The sequence below is a fragment of the Prionailurus bengalensis genome, chromosome B1, assembly GCF_016509475.1.
Source record: "Prionailurus bengalensis isolate Pbe53 chromosome B1, Fcat_Pben_1.1_paternal_pri, whole genome shotgun sequence".
NCBI classification, from domain to species: domain Eukaryota; kingdom Metazoa; phylum Chordata; class Mammalia; order Carnivora; family Felidae; genus Prionailurus; species Prionailurus bengalensis.
Window position 1 is genome coordinate 120,133,382 of NC_057344.1, and position 18,957 is coordinate 120,152,338.

An 18,957-nucleotide genomic window follows, 5' to 3' on the forward strand; every position below is an offset into this window, starting at 1 on the left:
CCTCACTTTGACCTCCTGTGTTCTAAGTGGGTGATATTGCTCGTTCCTTCTTTTCTCAGAGCTGGAAATGATATTCCACTTTTTGTAGAGGAATAAGTGGCATCTTGCAAGACCCGAACCATAGCTGATGGCGAATATCATAATTATGTAATTATTTTTAAGTGGTAGACATTCTATGTATTTATATATTTGTAATTTTCTTTGTGATATGAGGGTATGATTAAATCTATTAAAATGTTTTAGGGGCGCCTGGGTGGCGTAGTCGGTTAAGCGTCCGACTTCAGCCAGGTCACGATCTCGCGGTCCGTGAGTTCGAGCCCCGCGTCAGGCTCTGGGCTGATGGCTCAGAGCCTGGAGCCTGTTTCCGTTTCTGTGTCTCCCTCTCTCTCTGCCCCTCGCCGGTTCATGCTCTGTCTCTCTCTGTCCCAAAAATAAATAAACGTTGAAAAAAAAATGTTTTACTTTAAGGAGATCCAGCAAGACCTATAGAGAAGAAAAATAATAAATGAAGAAAAGCTATGTTTCATATTGTATTTAAGTATCCCAAGGATGTTTTGCATTGGTGAGGGTTAAGCAAAGGAAATACATTCTTTTAGTTCTAGTATTACAGGTCTAACATAGAAAGCACTCCAGAGAGGAATAGTAATTATAATAATATTGATAATACTGATGGTCATAATATGACAATATTCTATCATATTTATTGAATGTCAAGCATTGTTCTCAGTGCTCTGCATTTATTATTTTATTTCATATTCATGTCTATCCTACGAAGTAATTTCTGTTGTTCTCCATCCCCAACAAACGATAAGGAAACTGACACGTGGAGGAGAGGCTAAATAACCTGAAATCAAGGTTGTGACTCAGGTTGACTGGTTTGGGGCCTGTGCTTTTAACCACTGCGTCATAACAACCTCCCTAGAAATGAACTTATGTGGTTTCATTATGAAAATGTCCATGTAGCAATCCTTTTGGCCATGAAAAGTTAATTCCTTTATAAACAAAGACTGTTTCTTAACAGTCTGGTCCATCGCTCGATATCAAATTCCCAGTGAAAATTAGAGTATTGCAGTGTGGAGGGGCGGGGGGGAGGTTCGTTTTTTGAATTTCATATTCCTCTCAACACGCTCACTGTTTCCTGAGTTGAATACCCCTCTCTTCACTTTCTTTTCTCCCTACTTAACACTTTCTCCTCTCAGATTCCCACCGCCCCAGTTTTGTGCAATTCTGGAAGGTCGTGCGGTCTATGAGAGCCTTTCCCACTGCTTGAATCGCAGTATTGCTCAAAGTCAGGCCAACTTGACTTTTCATTTTCCTGAAGGATAATTCCCAAAGTTCTAAATGAAGAATTTCTTTCAGTGTAATAAAATCTATGGAAGTGCTTCATTGCCTTTTATTTTATTTGATAGGTATGGCAGGATTTTATGTTTGCCTGTGCTCTTTATCCGACTGATCAGGGCTTCCTGGATTCAGTGAGAACAGAAGTTGCTCACCAGGTATGTTATTACCATTCCAAGCAGAAGGAAAATGCTTATGTTTCATTTTGCTTTTTATTAAAACTCTCTTCGTTTTTTCTTTTTCTTTTCTTTTCTTTTCTCTTCTTTTCTTTTCTTTTCTTTTCTTTTCTTTTTCCTTTTCTTTCTTTTTTGGTTGTTGTTCTCTTTACTAAATCGCATGAAAATCACAATCATATAATTGACTTCCCTGGTCTAATAGCTTTAACATCACTTACATGCTGATAACGCTCAGATTTATCCCCAGCTCTGACTTCTCTGCTTGAATTCCTGGTTCTATCCAGCTGCCTGCTTGGCACCTCTACTTGTAGGTTTCAGAGATCTCTCAAATGTAACATGTCCAAACCAAATTTGCATTACCTTCTCCAAACCTGCTTTTCCTGCAGTTTTCCTCACCTCAATAAATGGCAAAGCCGGTCTTCGCAACTCTCAGGTCAAAAAGTTAAAGTGATTCTTGACTCCTTGATTTCTTCTGCATTCCATATGTGTACACCTATATTTATAGATCTATAAGTGCAAGGAAGTGATTGTAATGTAACTCTGTCCACTGAAAAGGACTAGAAACAATGAACAACCTAATAATACTGAGTATCCTTTTATTGAAATAATTTTTCCTATTAAGAGAAGGGCTTTGGGGGAGGGGCCAACATGGTAGAGAAGTAGGGGGATCCAAACTTCCCTCATCTCTCAAACAAAGTAGTGTTGAAGCCAAAGGACTTTGAACCCCAAGGGTCCAGGAAGAAAAGAAAAGTGCTTCTTAGAGAAATGGCTGATTCCGGGTCTGAGACAGCAAATATACTAGATAATCCCAGAATATTTTGACATAAGATAACAAGGAAACTATCAAAGATATGTCAAAAAGAACTTGGACAAGGCTATCACCAACCAATAGCAGTACAATTTGAGCTCAATAAGGATAAGGACGTCAGTGGATTGAAATCCATCAAGTATGTTAAATTCCGTGATTTCATCATTATAATGTCTGTGGATGTACATTTGTGTGGAAAACCAAAAGAAACGCAAGGAAGCAATTAGTACAATACTCAAGATAGTGGTTACTGTTGGAAGGAGAAAAGCATTGTAATTAAAAGGGGCGCATGAGGGGGGTGCCTGGGTGGCTCAGTCGGTTAAGTGTCTGACTCTTGATCTCAGCCCAGGTCATGATCTCATGGTTCCTGGGTTCGAGTCCCACCTCGGGCTCTGCACTGATGGTGATGGCACAGAGCCTTCTTGGGATTCTGTCTCTCCTTCTCTCTGCCCCTCCCCCACTTGTGCTCACTCTCTCTCCTTCCCTCTCACTCTCAAAATAAATAAATAAACTTAAAAAAATAAATATAAGGGGTGCATGAGGGCTTCTGGGTTTCTCTTTCTTGGTCTACCTTGTGATTACAAGGCTGACTGCCTTATAATAATTCACTGTGTCATAATTTTTTTTTATGTCTGTGTTTTATTTTTTTAGAAAAAGATTTAGAAAGTACAAATGAATCATCCCTTGCTCCGAGCCCTCCAGATAAAGATCCTCATCATGCCCTATCCTGTCTCTGCCGCCCTCCTGGCCCCATCAAGCATTCTCTTCCTGTGCCATCCTTACTCTGGAGTACTTTCTCCCTGTGGACCTCTCATTTTTTTCTGGCACACTTGAGCATGACTTTCTCTGGGAAGAAAGCCTTTCTATATTTTCAAGTCTGGATCATATCATTTGCCCTTTGTGACATATATCACACTTTGAATTACTTGTTCAATGTTTTGTTTTCCCTGCAAGACTGTAGTCTCCCTGAGGCCCAGGGGCTTGTTCCTCTGTGTATCCCCACTAGCTGGGTTATTTATCAGGAACATAGATAGATGGATGAATGAACTTTAGAAATATTAATTATAGTTATGTAGGTTGCAAACATTTCAGTTTTTTAAACTTTTTTCATACAAATAAATAAAATATGATATCAGTGTGCCTTCCATTCTTTTATGTATTATTAAAGAGAAGAAGAACATTTTTTTGCAGAGTTCGTTAAAATTTTAAAGTAGAGCTTGCCACAAAATTCTAGGTCAGCTTGAAAGGTATGTGTAGCACAGAGTCACTGCAGCTTTTTGCCTCTTCAGTATTTGTGTTTTCAGTAGCACCATAAACATGCCATTCATAGTTGGTAGCAGCCCTCACTTCCTGGGGATGCGCAAAGGCAAATAAAGGAAATAGTATTTATAAGGCTAGTTTAGAAAAACACAAGACTGTAATTTTTGAGAATGAGATAAATCTCTTTAATGCATCCTTAATGCATCTCTGTTTCGTATAGGAGATACTTAGCATCTTGAACGGAGGCCACACGGAGAACATCAGCTGGGATCCATCACTGTAACCATGTGTTACGTGGAAGAGAAGATATAAATACCAATGAGGTTATATTGCTAAAATGAGTTCCAAAGGAATTTCTCTTGATCATTGACTCACTCCGCTGTCAAAGAGATTTCATTACCTTCTTTTGCTGGAGTCCATCTTCTAGTGTGTCAGAAGAACTGGATCCTTCCACCTTTATGTAGGGCTGGTCCACAGAGAGCCCAGTTCATGCAGGTTCAATTCTTAAGGCTGGCAGGATTTTCAGATAGATTGCTGATTTCTTCCTCTATGTTTGGATATATTCGTTAACTTGCATAACCTTAGTTGATTTCTCAGGGCATGACATTGATAGTTATTTCTGGAGCTATCCTCTTGATGCCCTAATCCTTTTTCTGTTAGAATATTCCATATATTTGTCTTTAACTTATGGAATATCTCTGGGACTCACTTGCTTTGTGAAACCCTCTCTCGTCTTTGTGGTTTTCTGAATTCAGGGGAGACTGTGACAACCTCAGTCCCTCTTTCAGCAGAAGTGGTCGTTCTATCTCATTTGTTTCTTCACACAAAACTCCAACTTGTTCTTGAGAAACTCCTCTGTAATATAATGTCTCCTGCCTTTTGTATTTCTTAGAACCTTTTTGTGGCAAGTCACATAATGATGAGGTTGATTTATTTTTCTTTTTTAATAAAAGGGATTATGTTTTCTTCAGTTTTTATACAATAGAGGAGAAGAACCCTATCTTATTGGTGTTTATAAAATCTAGGCAAAAAGAATCAGAGATTGCTTAAAATGTATCCCTACAGGTAATGTTACAGCCATTTTCTAATGAGTTTTCTGACACATAAGAATTTATGTGCAGAAATGCAATGGCTATACTTTTGTGAATAATTATAGCTCTGAGGTTGTTTTTTTTTTTTGTATTGGTCATTTAAAAATTATTTTATGTTTTTTGAAATTTTAGATCAGGAGACTGAAATCTCATCCTTCCATCATCATATGGGGTGGAAATAATGAAAATGAAGCAGCGCTGATGATGAATTGGTTTAATATACACACCAGTGAACTGCATACCTACATCAATGACTATGTGGTTCTGTATGTGAAAAATATTCGACAGATTGTTTTGGCGGTAAGTAATGATTTTTCATGCAGTGGAATTTAAGAAACTCTTTTGAAAGTGGATCGGTTTGAATATTGGTATAGTATACTTTTGTGTCCTTTTTTAGGGCAACCTTCAACATTATCATTTTAATACAGAGCTGCATGTGAATGGATTATAATGCTGCAGCATGTGAATGGGCTCGTGGGTTTTGGACTTCTTTAGGAATTAACTTATCTATGGAACTCACCACACATACACCAATATTGTGTTTATACTTGCAGATTATCATAGACTCTTTCTGGAGCCCATCCATGGAACCCCAAAGGTTGAGAATTTCTACTTTAGATGGTTTACTGATATGCCACTTCTTTTTTTCTTTCTTTCTCTTTGTTCCTCAATATATTAATATGGTGAATTCTGGGAATTAATTTTCTAATAATAAACTAGTTCTAGTATAAGCTCTGTTTAGTTACAACTTCTTGTTCTTGTATTCTGTGTTAGATTTGGTTTGCTAATATTTTAGTTAGATTTAAAAAATTTATATTCATGAGCAAATTTGGTCTGTGGTAAGAATTGTAAACTCAAATGCCTAGAGGAGCCAAATTTGTTTAAAAAAATAAGTAGAGTAGATGAGGCTCACAGAGAGAAGAGGGGACTGTGGTAATAGGAAAATGGATGTTGGGTCTCATTTATATTAAGAATTTTTTCTTAAAGCTTATTTATTTATTTTGAGAGAGACAGAGACAGCACAAGTGGGGGAGGGGCAGAGAGAGAGAGGGAGAGAGAGAATCCCAAGCAAGCTATGCACTGCCAGCATACAGCCTGATGCAGGGCTTGAACCCACAAAGCTGGGAGATCATGACCTGAGCTGAAACCAAGAGTTGGTTACTTAACTGACTGGGCCACCCAGGTGCTCCAGCATTTTTTTTTTTAGAGACAGAGCACGAGCTGGGGGAAAGGAGCAAAGGGAGGAAGAGAGAGAATCCCAAGCAGGCTCCAAACTCGGTGCAGAGGCCAACATGGGGTTTGATCCCACCACTTGGGATCATGACCTGAGCTGGAATCAAGAGCCAGATGCTCAATGGACTGAGCCATCCAAGCACCCTTCTTATCTTTTTGATGATAGCCATCCTCACAGGTGTGAGGTGATCTCTCACTGTGGTTTTGATTTGCATTTCTGTGATGATTAGTTAAGCACCTTTTCATGTACTTATTGGCTACCTGTATGTTTTTGGAAAAATGTTTGTTTAGATCCTCAACTCATTTTTTAGTTGAATTGTTTGGTTTTTGCTATTGAATTGTATGAGTGCTTTAATGTATTTTGTATATTAACCTGTTAGCAGGTATATGATTTGGAAATATTTCCTCCCATTGAGTATTTTGCTTTTTCATTTTATTGATGGTCTTCTTTGCTGTGCAGAACCTTTTTAGTTTGATGTAGTCCCACTTGTTTATCTTTGTTGCCTTTGTTTTGGTGTCAAATCCAAAGAATCAAAGCCAAGACCAATGTCAAGGAGCTTACCACCTGTGTTTTCTTCTAGGAGTTTTATGATTTCAGATCTTACATTCAAGTCTTTAATCCATTTTGCATTGATTTTTGTGCATGATTGTAGAGAGTTGTTTAGTTTCATTCTCTTGCCTGGGACTGTCCAATTTTTCTAGCACCATTTATTGAAGAGACTGTCCTTTCCCCATTGTATATTCTTGTCTCCTTTGTCATAAATTAATTGACCATGCATATATGAATTTAATTTCTGGGTTCTCTGTTCTATTCTATTGATCTATGTGTCTATTTTTATGACAATACCATAATGTTTTAATTTTGCTTTATAATGTATTTTGAAGTCAGAAAGCATGATGTCTCCAGCTTTGTTCTTCTTTCTCAAGATTGCTTCGACTATTCTGGGTCTTTTGTGGTTTCCTAAAAATTTTTGGATTATTCATTCTGTTTCACTGCAGTTTTGATAGGGATTGCATTGAATCTGTAGATAGGTTTAAATAGTATGGACAGTTTAGCAATATCAGTTCTTCTAATCCATGAGCACAGAATATATTTCCATTTACTTGTGTCTTCTTCATTGTCTTATAATTTTCAATAATAATTTCAGTTTTTCACTTCCTTGGTTAAATTTATTCCTAGATATTTTATTCTTTTTGATGCAGTGGTGAATAAGATGGTTTTCTTAATTTCTCTTTCTAATAGTTAATTATTAGTGTACAGAAATGCAATAGATGTCTGTGTATTGATATTGTGTCCTGAAATTTTACTGAATTCATTTGTTCTAACAGTTTTTTGTGAAGTCTTTAGAATTTTCTACATATAATATCATGTCATCTGCAAACAGTGCCAGCTTTACTTTTTCCTTTACAATTAAAATACCTTCTATTTCTTTCTCTTGTGTAATTGCTCTGAGTAGGACTTCCAGTACTATGTTGAACAAAAATGGTGAGAGTGGGCATCCTGGTCTTGTTCCTGATTTTAGAAGGAAAAGTTTTGAGTTTTTCACCATTGGGTATGATGTTAGCTATGGGCTTGTCATATATGGCCTTTATTATGTGGAGGTATGTTCCCTCTGTAGTTACTTTGTTGAGAGTTTTTGTAATAAATGGATGTTGAATTTTGTCAAATGCTCTTTCTGCATTTGTTGACATGATAATATGATTTAAAAAATTTTTTTTAACGTTTATTTACTTGAGAGACAGAGCATGAACGGGGGAGGGTCAGAGAGAGAGGGAGACACAGAATCTGAAGCAGGCTCTGAGCCATCAGCCCAGAGCCCGACGTGGGGCTCGAACTCATGGACCGCGAGATCGTGACCTGAGCTGAAGTCGGACGCTTAACCGACTGAGCCACCCAGGCGTCCCTAATGTGATTTTTTAAAAGTAGGCTCCACACCCATCAAGGAAGCCAATGTGTGGCTTGAACTCATGACCCCTGAGATCAAGACCTGAGCTGAGATCAAGAGTCAGACCCTTAACCAACTGAGCCACCCAGGCACCCTGTTCATGATTTTTATCCTTCATTTTATTAATGATACAAGATGTATCATCTTGATTGATTTGTAGATGTTGAACTGTCCTTGTATCCCTAGAATAAATTCCTTTTGATCGTGATATATGATTTTTCTTTACTTCTATGAGTTTCTTTGTTAATATTTTGTTGAGAATTTTTGCATCTATGTTCATCAAGGATATTGGCCTGTAATTTTCTTGTGGTGACTCTATTTGGTTTTGGTATCAAGATAATGCTTGCCTTGTAAAATGAGTGTGGAAGTTTTCCCTCCTCTTTTGTTTTTTGGAAAAGTTTCAGAACGATTGGTATTAATTCTTCTTTGAATGTTTGGTAGAATTCACCAGTGAAGATGTGTGGTCCTGGACTGTTGTTTGTTGGGAGGTTTTTGATTATTGGTTCAATCTCCTTACTAGTTAATTGGCCTGTTCATGTTTTCTGTTTCTTCATGATTCCATTTTGGAAGGTTGTATGTTTTTAGGAATTTATCCATTTCTCCTAGGTTGTCCAATTTGTTGGTGTATAGTTGTTCACAGTAGTCTCTTACGATCCTTTGTGTTTCTGAGGTATCAGTTTTAACATCTTTTTCATTTCTGATTTTGAGTCGTTTCTCTTTTTTTTCTCAGCAAGTCTAGCTAAAGTTCTGCCATTTTGTTTGTCTTTTTAAAAATTAATTAATTAATTAATTAATTAATGTATTTATTTTAATGTTTTTGTTTTTTGGGTTTTTTTGAGTGAGAGAGAGAGAAACACAATGTGTGAGTGGGGGAGGGGCACAGAGAGAGAGAGAGAGAGAGAGAGAGAGAGAGAGAGACAGAATCCAAAGCAGATTCCAGGTTCTGAGCTGTCAGCACAGAGCCTGATGTGGGGCTCGAACTCGTGAACTGCAAGATCATGATCTGGGCTGAGGTCGGACATTCAACTGACTGAGCCACCCAGGCGCTCGTTGTTTATCTTTTTTAAAGAACCAGTTCTTGGTTTCACTGATCTTTTCTATTGTCTTTTTAGTCTCTATTTCATTTATTTCTCCTTTGATCTTTGTTATATCCTTCCTTCTACTAACTTTGGGCGACATTTGTTCTTTTTCTAGTTTATTGAGGTGTAAAGTTAGATTCTTTCTTTATTTGAAATTTTTGTTTTTTTGTTTCTTGAAATGGTCATTTATCTCTCTGATCTTTCCTCTTAGACTGCTTTTCCTGCATCTCATAATTTTTGGTATGTTGTATTTCCATTTTCATTTGTCTCAAGGTATGTTTTAATTTCTCTTTTGATGTCCTTGTTGATTCATTTATTGTTCTGTGGCATATTCCTTAATCATCACATATTTGCCAATTTTCCAGCTTTCTTCTTATAATTGATTTCTAGTTTCATACCCTTGGGGTCCAAAAATCTGCCTGATGTGAGTTCAGTCTTCTCAAATTTGTTAAGATTTGTTTTGTGGCCTGACATATGATCTATATTGGAGAACGTTCAATGTGCACCTGAGAAGAATGTGTATTCTGTTGCTTTTGGATGGTATGTACTGTGTTTATCTGTTAAGTCCATCTGGTCTAAAGTGTCATTTAAAATTCTATAGTTATAAATGCTGCAACAGAACTTGATATATATCATATATGAATATGTTCATAGGTGAAATAAGGGAAAAGGGAGAGGAAAGAGCTTGTTCCCAACTCCACTGTAGAGCCCTTCCTTACGGTGGTTCTTTTTGCATTACTGCTTTCTAATAGGCATATTATACTTATATTTACTACATGCATAAACATTATATAATAATGTAAATTAGCTTTTTTTTGCAGGGAGAGGAAGCAGCATTTTATTTTTTGTAGTAATGTAACTTTTCAAAAGATGAAACTTTTAGAAGCTTTAATGTTTAATATGTGATTTAGTAATCTGATTGTCTTTATAATTTTTTGATCTATAATTAGATATTTTAAATATTTGGGTATCTCTTGAACTAACATAAAAAGGGACATATTTAAAAGAATAGTATGTGATTTTGGCACCCAAATATGTTTAGTTCATGAGACTCTTCATTTATGTGAAGAAACTTCAGTGAGAATTCATGAAAAACTTAGGTTCACATTTTTTTAGCTTATCTGATATGCTACGTCATGTGTCATGAAGAATTTTTTTATCCACAAATGGTGATGGTATAAGCTTTAATTAATATTTATAGAACATTTATTTTATAATCTTTTTCTCATAGTGTTGGTATTACATTTTTCATATCTGATGGATTTAAGAAATGGATTTTAATATTTGAGGATTTTCATTTCGCAGCTCAGTGGTTGAGAGCTTATAATTCCAAGAGGAAGCGAATGAGGCATGTGGCCCCATAGTGGTGCAAATTGGTTAGGAAACCACTTCCTAGGAACAGCTCTGTATTATGGAAATGGGAACATGAATTTTGGTGGACATTTAGCCATATCTTCCACACATGGGTTATTTACCATTTACTGTGGTCCTATGAAGGAGTAGTTATTATTCCCATTTTGCAGATAAGTCTATTGAGGCTTAGACCTGTCCAAAAATAATAATGTTCTGATATGATATTTAAACTCAGTCCATCTGACTCAATAGCCTCTATTATTTTCTTTTTTTTTTTTCTCCTGCTGTGCCTTTTATTCCCATGACCTGTTCATTCCAGGAACTTGTATCTCCCGCTCCCCTTCTCCCATTTTGCCCAACTGCTGACCCGACCCCTTCTGGCAACCATCAGTTTGTTTTGTGTATTTATAGGTCTGATTCTGCTTTTGTTTATTCATTTGTTTTTGTTTTAGATTCCACTGTGACTAAAATCATATATTATTTTGTGTTTCTCAGTCTGACTTATTTCACCTACCATAATACCCTCTAGGTGCATCCATCCATAATGCCCTCTGGGTCCATCTGAAATGACACAATTTCATCTTTTTTTGGCTGTGAAAGATTCCACTATATAGATATAGATATAGATATAGATATAGATATAGATATAGATCTGACATCTTCCTTATCCATTTGTCCATTGATGGACACTTAGATTGCTTCAATATATTGGTTGTTGTAAATAATGCTGCAATAAACACAGAGGCACACATATCTTTTTGAATTAGTGTGTTCCTTTTCTTTGGGTAGTAGATACCCAGTAGTAGAATTATTGGATTATATGGTATTTCTATATTTAGTTTTTCAAAGCACTTCCATACTGTTTTCCACTGTGGCTGCACCAATTTACATTCCTACCAGCAGTATGCAAGGATTACCTTTTTTCCCATATCCTTGTCAACACTTGTTTCTTGTCTTTTTGGTTTTATCCATTCTGATAGGTGTAAAATGGTATTTCATTTTAGTTTTGAGTTGCATTTCCATTTGCTGAGTGATGTTGAGAATGTTTTCATGTGTTCATTGGCCATCTGTATGTCCTTTCTGGAAAAATGTCTGTCCAAGTCCTCTGCCCATTTTTTAATTGGATTATTTGGGGTTTTTTTTTGGTGCTGAGTTGTATATGTTCTTTATATATTTTGGATATACATTTATATATATCCCCTTATCAGATATATCATTTGCAAGTATCTTCTCCCATTCAGTAAATTGTCTTTTTTATTTTGTTGATGGCTTCCTTTGCTGTGCAAAAGCTTTTTTCTTTTGATGTTCTCCAAATAGTTTATTTTTACTTTTGTTCTTCTTGCCTGAGGGAACATATCTAGAAAAATGTTGCTATGTCTAATGTCAGAGAAATTACTGCCTGTGTTTTTTATGGTTTTTAGGATTTTTATGATTTCAGCCCTCACATTTAGGTATTTAATTCATTTTGAGTCTATTTTTGTTTATTGTGTTAAAAGGTGTACAGTTTAATTCTTTGGCATATATAGCTGTCCAGTTTTCCCAGTACTGTTTATTAAGGAGACTGTCTTTTTCCCACTGCATATTCTTGCCTCTTTTGTCATATTAATTGACTGTATAGTTGTGGGTTTATTCCTGGGCTCTCTATTCTGTTCCACTGAGCTATGTATTGATTTTTATGTCAGTACCATACTATTTTGATTACTACAGCTTTGTAGTGTATCTTGAGTTGAATTTTTATAACCTCCAAGCCTTGTTTTTCTTTTTCAAGGTGTCTTTGGCTGTTTGGGGATCTTCTGTGGTTACATACAAATTGTAGTATTATTTGTTCTAGTTTTGTAAGAAATGCTATTGGTATTTTGATAGGGATGCATTGAATCTGTGGATTGGTTTGAGTAGTATGGACATTTAAATAATACTGATTCTTCCAATCCACGAGCATGAATATCTTTCTATGTGTTTGGGTCATCTCCAGTTTCTTTCACCAGTGTTTTATAGTTTTCAGAGAAGAGATTGTTCACCTCTTTGGTTAAGTTTATACCTAGGTATTTTATTCTTTTTTTTGGTGTAATTGTAAATGGTATTGTTTTAAAATTTCTTTTTCTGCCATTTTATTAGTGTATAGAAACACTACTGATTTCTGGGTACTAATTTTGTATCCTGCAACTTAGCCTCTTATTCTTAAGCACTACACCTGTGTTTCTTAAGTGGAGGAAATTTTGTCCTCCAAGGGACAGGGGAACATTTGGCAATGTCTGTAGACATTTTTTGGTGTGTGTAGGGGTACGACTGGCATCTAGTAGGAGAAGGGCAGGGATGCTGCTAAACATTCACTCTCCTCCTGCCCCCTTTCCAAAACTTATCAAGCCCAAAATTTCAGTGTTGCCAAGGTTGAGAAATTCTGCACTAGACTTTGTACTACCCATGTTGGTAGAAGGTAATGTAAAGGCATGACATGATGGGAAAAGATTAGGAGAAGGTGCTGAGGAATAAGCTGAGTTTTAATAATGACAGGATATAAAGGATTGGCCAATAGCAGAAAGGTGCTGGTGGTTGTTGAATGCAGAAGGCAAATGGTTCTTTTTTTTTCCTGTCAGCCACTTGGCATTTCGGAGACTTGACAATATTTTTTTAAAAAAGTAAATGGTCTGACACAAACAGACATTTCTCCAAAGAAGACATACAGATGGCCAGACGTAGGAAAAGATGCTGAACATCACTCATCATTAGGGAAATGCAAATCAAACCTACAAGGAGACATCATCTCCTTCTTGTCAGAATGACTAAAAGTGTTGGTGAGGATGTGAAGAAAAGGGAACCCTTGCCTACTGTTGTTGGGAATGCAAACTGGTGCAGCCACTGTAGAAAACAGTATGGAGTTTCCTCAAAAAGCTAAAAATAGAACTACCCTAGGATCTAGTAATCACACTACTGGATGTTTGCCCCCAAATTACAAAAATACTAATTCAAAGGGATACATGCATCCCTGTGTTTATAGCAGCATTATTTACAATAGCCAAATTATGGAAGCAGCCCAAATGTCCAGCAATAGATGAGTGGGTAAAGAAGATGGGGTGTGTGTGTGTGTGTGTGTGTGTGTACATAATATTCCATTATTAATGGAATATTACTCAGCTATAGGAAAGAATGCAATCTTGCTATTTGCAACAATGTGGCTAGATCTAGAGAGTATAATGCTAAGTGAAATAAATCAGTTAGGGAAAGACAAATACCATATGATCTCACATTTATGTGGAGTTTACAAAAACAAAAAAACCAAAAAAAAAATGAGTAAAGGAAAAGAAGAGAAAGATAGAGAGAGAGAAACCAAGAAACAGACTCTTAACTATAGAGAACAAACTGATGGTTACCAGAGGGGAGGTGGGTGTGGGGTGATGGATGAACTAGTGATAGGATTAAGGAGTGCACTTGTCATGAGGAGCACTGGGTGGTGTTGAATGAAGTGTTGCGTCACTAGAGTTAACACCTGAAACTAATTTTACACTGTATGTTAACTATGTTGGAATTAAAATAGAAACTTAATTTAAAAAGGTAAATGGTTTGTATTTTACTGAGTGAATATGCCTTTTAAACTATTTTATCTCTGAACTCAGAGAGACAAGACTCGTCCTTTTATCATATCCAGTCCTACAAATGGGGCCGAATCTATTGAAGAAGGCTGGCTGTCTGCCAACCCCTATGACAAGAATTTTGGTGACGTACATTTTTATGACTATAGCAATGATTGCTGGAATTGGAAAATTTTCCCCAAAGCTCGATTTGTATCTGAATATGGATATCAGTCCTGGCCTTCCTTCAGTACATTAGAAAAGGTAAGCCACTTTTGGTTTCCCAATGATTCAAAATGGTAGGCTGTGGGCCTATGTCACTTTCTCAACAGTGGTTCAGAAAGTCAAATGAAATCCACTTCTTATTTAAATGAAAGTTTAGGAAGATCATAGAACTTTTGTTTGTTTATACTTTGGGAAGCTAAATTTCTTGCAGTCATCATTTTGGGGGTTAATACTTTTCTATATTGCTTTTAATTATGTTCCTTCACAAACACTTAAAAATTAAATGGGAACCAGGGGTTGCTTAAGCCTGACTTCTTATCATGCATGAAAGTAACTCTTACTTGCTATTTTCCCTATATCCTACAACTGTTTTTTTTTTTTTACAGCTTATTTACTTATTTTGAGAGAGAGAGAGAGAGAGAGAAAGAGAGAGAGCATGAGCACACGTGTGTCTGTGAGAAGGGGCAGAGAGGGGGAGAGAGAGAATCCCAAGCAAGTGGGATTCTCACGTGGGGCTCAATCTCATGGACCATGAGATCATGACCTGACCTGAAATTGAGAGTCAGATGCTTAAACAGCTGAGCCACCCAGGCACCCCTAGCCTACACCTGTTTTATCATTTATAGCTATTCAGAATTGGATGGTTTGCTACAGTAAGAAAAAATAATATGATAAATAAACTTTCGTTTAATGTTATCAGGTCATATTATTTCTTTTCTTTCATCTCCTCTTCTACCTCTTCTATTTCCTCCTCCACTTCCTCCTCTTTTTATTTCATGTTGCTGTATTTGATTTTCACTTTCCTTATTCCTACAGATTCAGTTGCACAAATGGATTCAATTTCAGAGTTGTGTGTATTCTTTTTTGAACAATTTTATTGAGATATAATTCACTGACCATACAACGCACCCATTTAAAGTATATGCTTTAATGATTTTCAGTATATGCACAGAGTTGTGCAAGCATCACCACGACCTAGTTTTGGAGCATTTTCATCACCCCAAAGAAACTCTCTTCCCATTAGTAGTCACTCCCCACTCTCTCAGTCCCTCCTGCCCTGCTCTAGGCACCACTAGTCTGCTTTGTTTGTCTATTTGTTTTCCTGTTTTTCACATTTCATATTTTGGAATCATAAAATATGTTATCTTTGTAGGCTGGCTTCTTTCCCTCATCATAAAGTTTTCCAGATTCATCCATGTTGTAGCATGTATTAGTTTTTATTCTTTTTTATTGCTGAATAATATTCCATCGTATGGATATACCACATGTTTATCCATTCATCAGTTGATGTACATTTGTGTTATTCCCACTTTTTTGGCTATTATGAATAATGCTGCTGTGAACATTTGTATACATTTTTTTTGGTGAACATATGTTTTCAATTCTATTAAGTATATACCTAGGAGTGGATTGCCCAGTCATATGGTAACTGTCTAACATTCTGAGGAATTGCCAAACTGTTTCCCATAGTTTGCAATGGCTGTGCCATTTTACATTCCCACCAGAAAATGTATGAGGGTTCCAATTTCTCTGCATCTTTACCAACACTTATCCCCCCCCCCCCACTTTTTCACATTTCCCTGGAAATTTGCATTTACAGGAAATTTGCATTTCCTTGAGAGCTAATGATGTTGAGCCTCTTTTCATGTGCTTGTTGGCCATTTGTATATTTTCCTTAAAGAAGTGTCTATTCCCATCCTTTGCTGATTTTTTAATTGGTATGTTTTATATCAGATCTATGATTTGCAAATATTTTCTCTTAATTTGTAGATGTTCTTTTTACTTATTTGATGGTTTCATTTAAGACACAAAAGTTTTAAATTTTCAAGTTATCAAAAATACTTATCAATCTTCCCTGTTATCTCTTGTGCTTTTGGTATTTTTCTTCCTTTCTAAGTTTGTAAAATGTTTATTTATTTCTTAGAGAGAGACAGACAGAGTGCAAGCAGGGGAGGAGCAGAGAGAGAGAGACACAGAATTCGAAGCAGCTCCAGGCTCTGAGCTGTCCGCACAGAGTGCAACGTGGGGCTTGAACCCACGAACTATGAAAACATGACCTGAGCCAAAGTCGGAGGCTTAACCAACTGAGCCACCCAGGCACCCCTAAGAAACCATTTTCTAATCTAAGATCACAAAGTTATATTCCCGTGTTGTCTTCTAGTTTTAGCTCTTATATTTAGATCTGTGATCTGTTTTGAGTTAATTATTCTATATGGTATGAGGTAGGCATCCAGGTTCATTTTTTTCTGCATGTGGATATCCAAATTTCCGAACACCATTTATTGAAAACATTGTTCTTTCCTCCATTGCTTGTCTTGACCCCTTTGTCGAAATCAATTAACCATAACTTTTAAGGTTTATTTCTGGATTCTCAATTTGTTTCCAATTGAACTGTCTCTTTTAGGCCGGTATGCACTGTCATCCTTACTGTAGCTTTGTAGTAAGTTTCAGAAGCAGGAAGTGTGAGTCCACCAACTTTGTTCTTCTTTTAAAGATTGTTTTGGCTGTTCTGAGTGCCCCCCACTGACATACCAATTTTAGGATCACCTTCCCAGTTTCTGCAAAAAAGTCAGCTGGGATTTTGATAGGGTTTGTGTTGAGTCAGTAGGTCAGTTTGCAAAGTATTGCCATCCTAACAATATGAAGTCTGATCCACAAACATGTAATGTCTTCTTTCATAATTTTATAGTTTCAGTGTACAAAGTGTATACTTCTTTAGTTCAATTTATTCCTAAGCGTTTTATTCTTTCTGTAAATGGAATTATTTTCTTAATTTATTTTCAAATTGTTCATTACTGGTATATAAAGAGACAATTGATTTTTTATACTGAACTTATATTCTGCAACCTTGCAGAACTTATTATCTTTAGTTTTTGTGAATCCTTTAGAGTTTTCTATGTATAAGAGCATCTGTGGATAGAATTAGTTCTACTTCCTCCTTTCCAGTATGGATGCCATTTATTAACTTTTCTTGACTAATTGCCCTGGCTAGAACCTCTAGTACAACGTAGAATAGAAATGGTGAGAACAGACATCTTTGTCTCATTGCTTATCTTAGAGAGAAAGCTTTGAGTCTTTTACTGTTTAGTAAGATGTTAACTCTAAGTTTTTTGTAGATGCCCTTTTTCAGGTTGAGCAAGTTCTCTTTTATTCCTAGTTGGTTGAGTGCTTGTATCATAAAAGGGTATTGGTGGGGCATCTGGGTGGCTCAGTCAGTTAAGTATCTGACTTAGGCTCAGGTCATGGTCTCATGGTTTGTGGGTTTGAGCCCCGCGTTGGGCTCTGTGCTGACAGCTCGGAGCCTGGAGCCTCTTCAGATTCTGTGTCTTCCTCGCTCTCTGCCCCTCCCCCACTCACGCTCCATCTCTGTCTCTCAAAAATAAATAAATGTTAAAAAATTATTTTTTTAAAAAACCGGTGTTGGATTTTTGTCAAGTGTGTTCTTTCTTCATTTACTGAAATAATCGTGTGCCTGTAGTTTTTGTTTCCCCTCGCCTATCACTTGTGTCAAGTAACCCCCCAAAATTTTAAGACAATTTCAAAATCTCCCTCAGTTTTGCCACTTACACCCAACTATATTTGCTTCTACACATTGAAGTTACGTTGTTTTTTTTTTTTTTTTTTTAATTTTTTTTTCAACGTTTTAATTTTTTTATTTTTGGGACAGAGAGAGACAGAGCATGAACGGGGGAGGGGCAGAGAGAGAGGGAGACACAGAATCGGAAACAGGCTCCAGGCTCTGAGCCATCAGCCCAGAGCCTGACGCGGGGCTCGAACTCCCAGACCGCGAGATCGTGACCTGGCTGAAGTCGGACGCTTAACCGACTGCGCCACCCAGGCGCCCCACGTTGTGGTTTTAATTGTAATAAATAATGTTCTCACCTTAGATCTACCCTTATTTTTTTTTATTACTCCTATATTATGGGGTAGACTTTGGGGGAATACTCTTGTTTCAAAATGGAGGAGGATGGAGTTGAGTGTCCTGAGTCAGGTAGGAACAAGTATTAGAAAAGGGAGGAAGGAATGAAAGAGGCAAAAATATTTACTGAGCAGGTGCTCTATACCAGAGACTCATTGTTTCATTTAACAGTAATCTCCCCCACAACCCCCCTTTGAGGCCAAGAAGGAAACGAAGGTACTAGAGGGTGAGAGTTCCATCATTATCCCCAGACAGCAAGTAGCATATGTGGATTCAGACTTATTATCTAACACCAGAGCTGATCCATTTTCCTTTCACTACATTTCAGGAAGGTGAGTGTTATGAATTGCTAAACCTTTTTCTTAAATCTGTTAACATTTCTATTTACGTCCTGACAATAATGCAATCGCTGTGTTTTTGTGAAATGCCTGATGTTGTTCAAAGATACTAAACACTATGTTTTAAAATAGGAAAAGGTGAAGCCAAGTTCTATAAGTTCTGTTCATTATGAATCCTTGATCTAGTTATTACCTCTTTGAGTTACATTGCTCAGTTGAGGTTGAATTGGGTAACTGGGAAAATAAAGGAAACCGAAAGAGTAACTTTACATAAAGCTTAGGTTCTTTTATTTAGAGTTTCTTCATGTATTTAACAAAAAATTAAAATGTCCCTTTCTAGTTTGGGATGCATCACTTCTTTGTAAAATAATTATGTTTTCAACAGGCCATTATCAACATTGCACAGCGATTAAAAGCTTGGGCTATGGAATAAACAGATCTGGATTTGAATACTAAGAACTGCCACTCACTAGCTATATTGCCTTGGACAAATTAGTTAATCATTTTGAGTTTTAGTGTCTTCATCTGTAAATTGGGTTTAATAGCAGTAAAATACCTCTTAGGGGAGGGTTGGGGGAAGAGAGAGAGAGAAAAAGAATGTGTGTGTATGTGTTTGTGTGTGTTT

General features: G+C 36.7%; 1 protein-coding gene across 2 annotated transcripts in view; it reads left to right on the plus strand.

Annotated features, from left to right (window-relative positions):
- The window catches only part of MANBA (mannosidase beta), a 112,243-nt gene that overhangs the window by 69,110 nt on the left and 24,176 nt on the right, over nt 1–18,957 (plus strand). The window contains exons 10-12 of one of the 2 annotated variants that reach the window (XM_043571616.1): nt 1,410–1,496; nt 4,806–4,973; nt 13,896–14,114. In XM_043571616.1, the coding sequence (XP_043427551.1) occupies nt 1,410–1,496; nt 4,806–4,973; nt 13,896–14,114 (474 nt within the window). The remainder of the gene's footprint in view (nt 1–1,409; nt 1,497–4,805; nt 4,974–13,895; nt 14,115–18,957) is intronic. The other variant, XM_043571625.1, reaches the window with a different exon arrangement.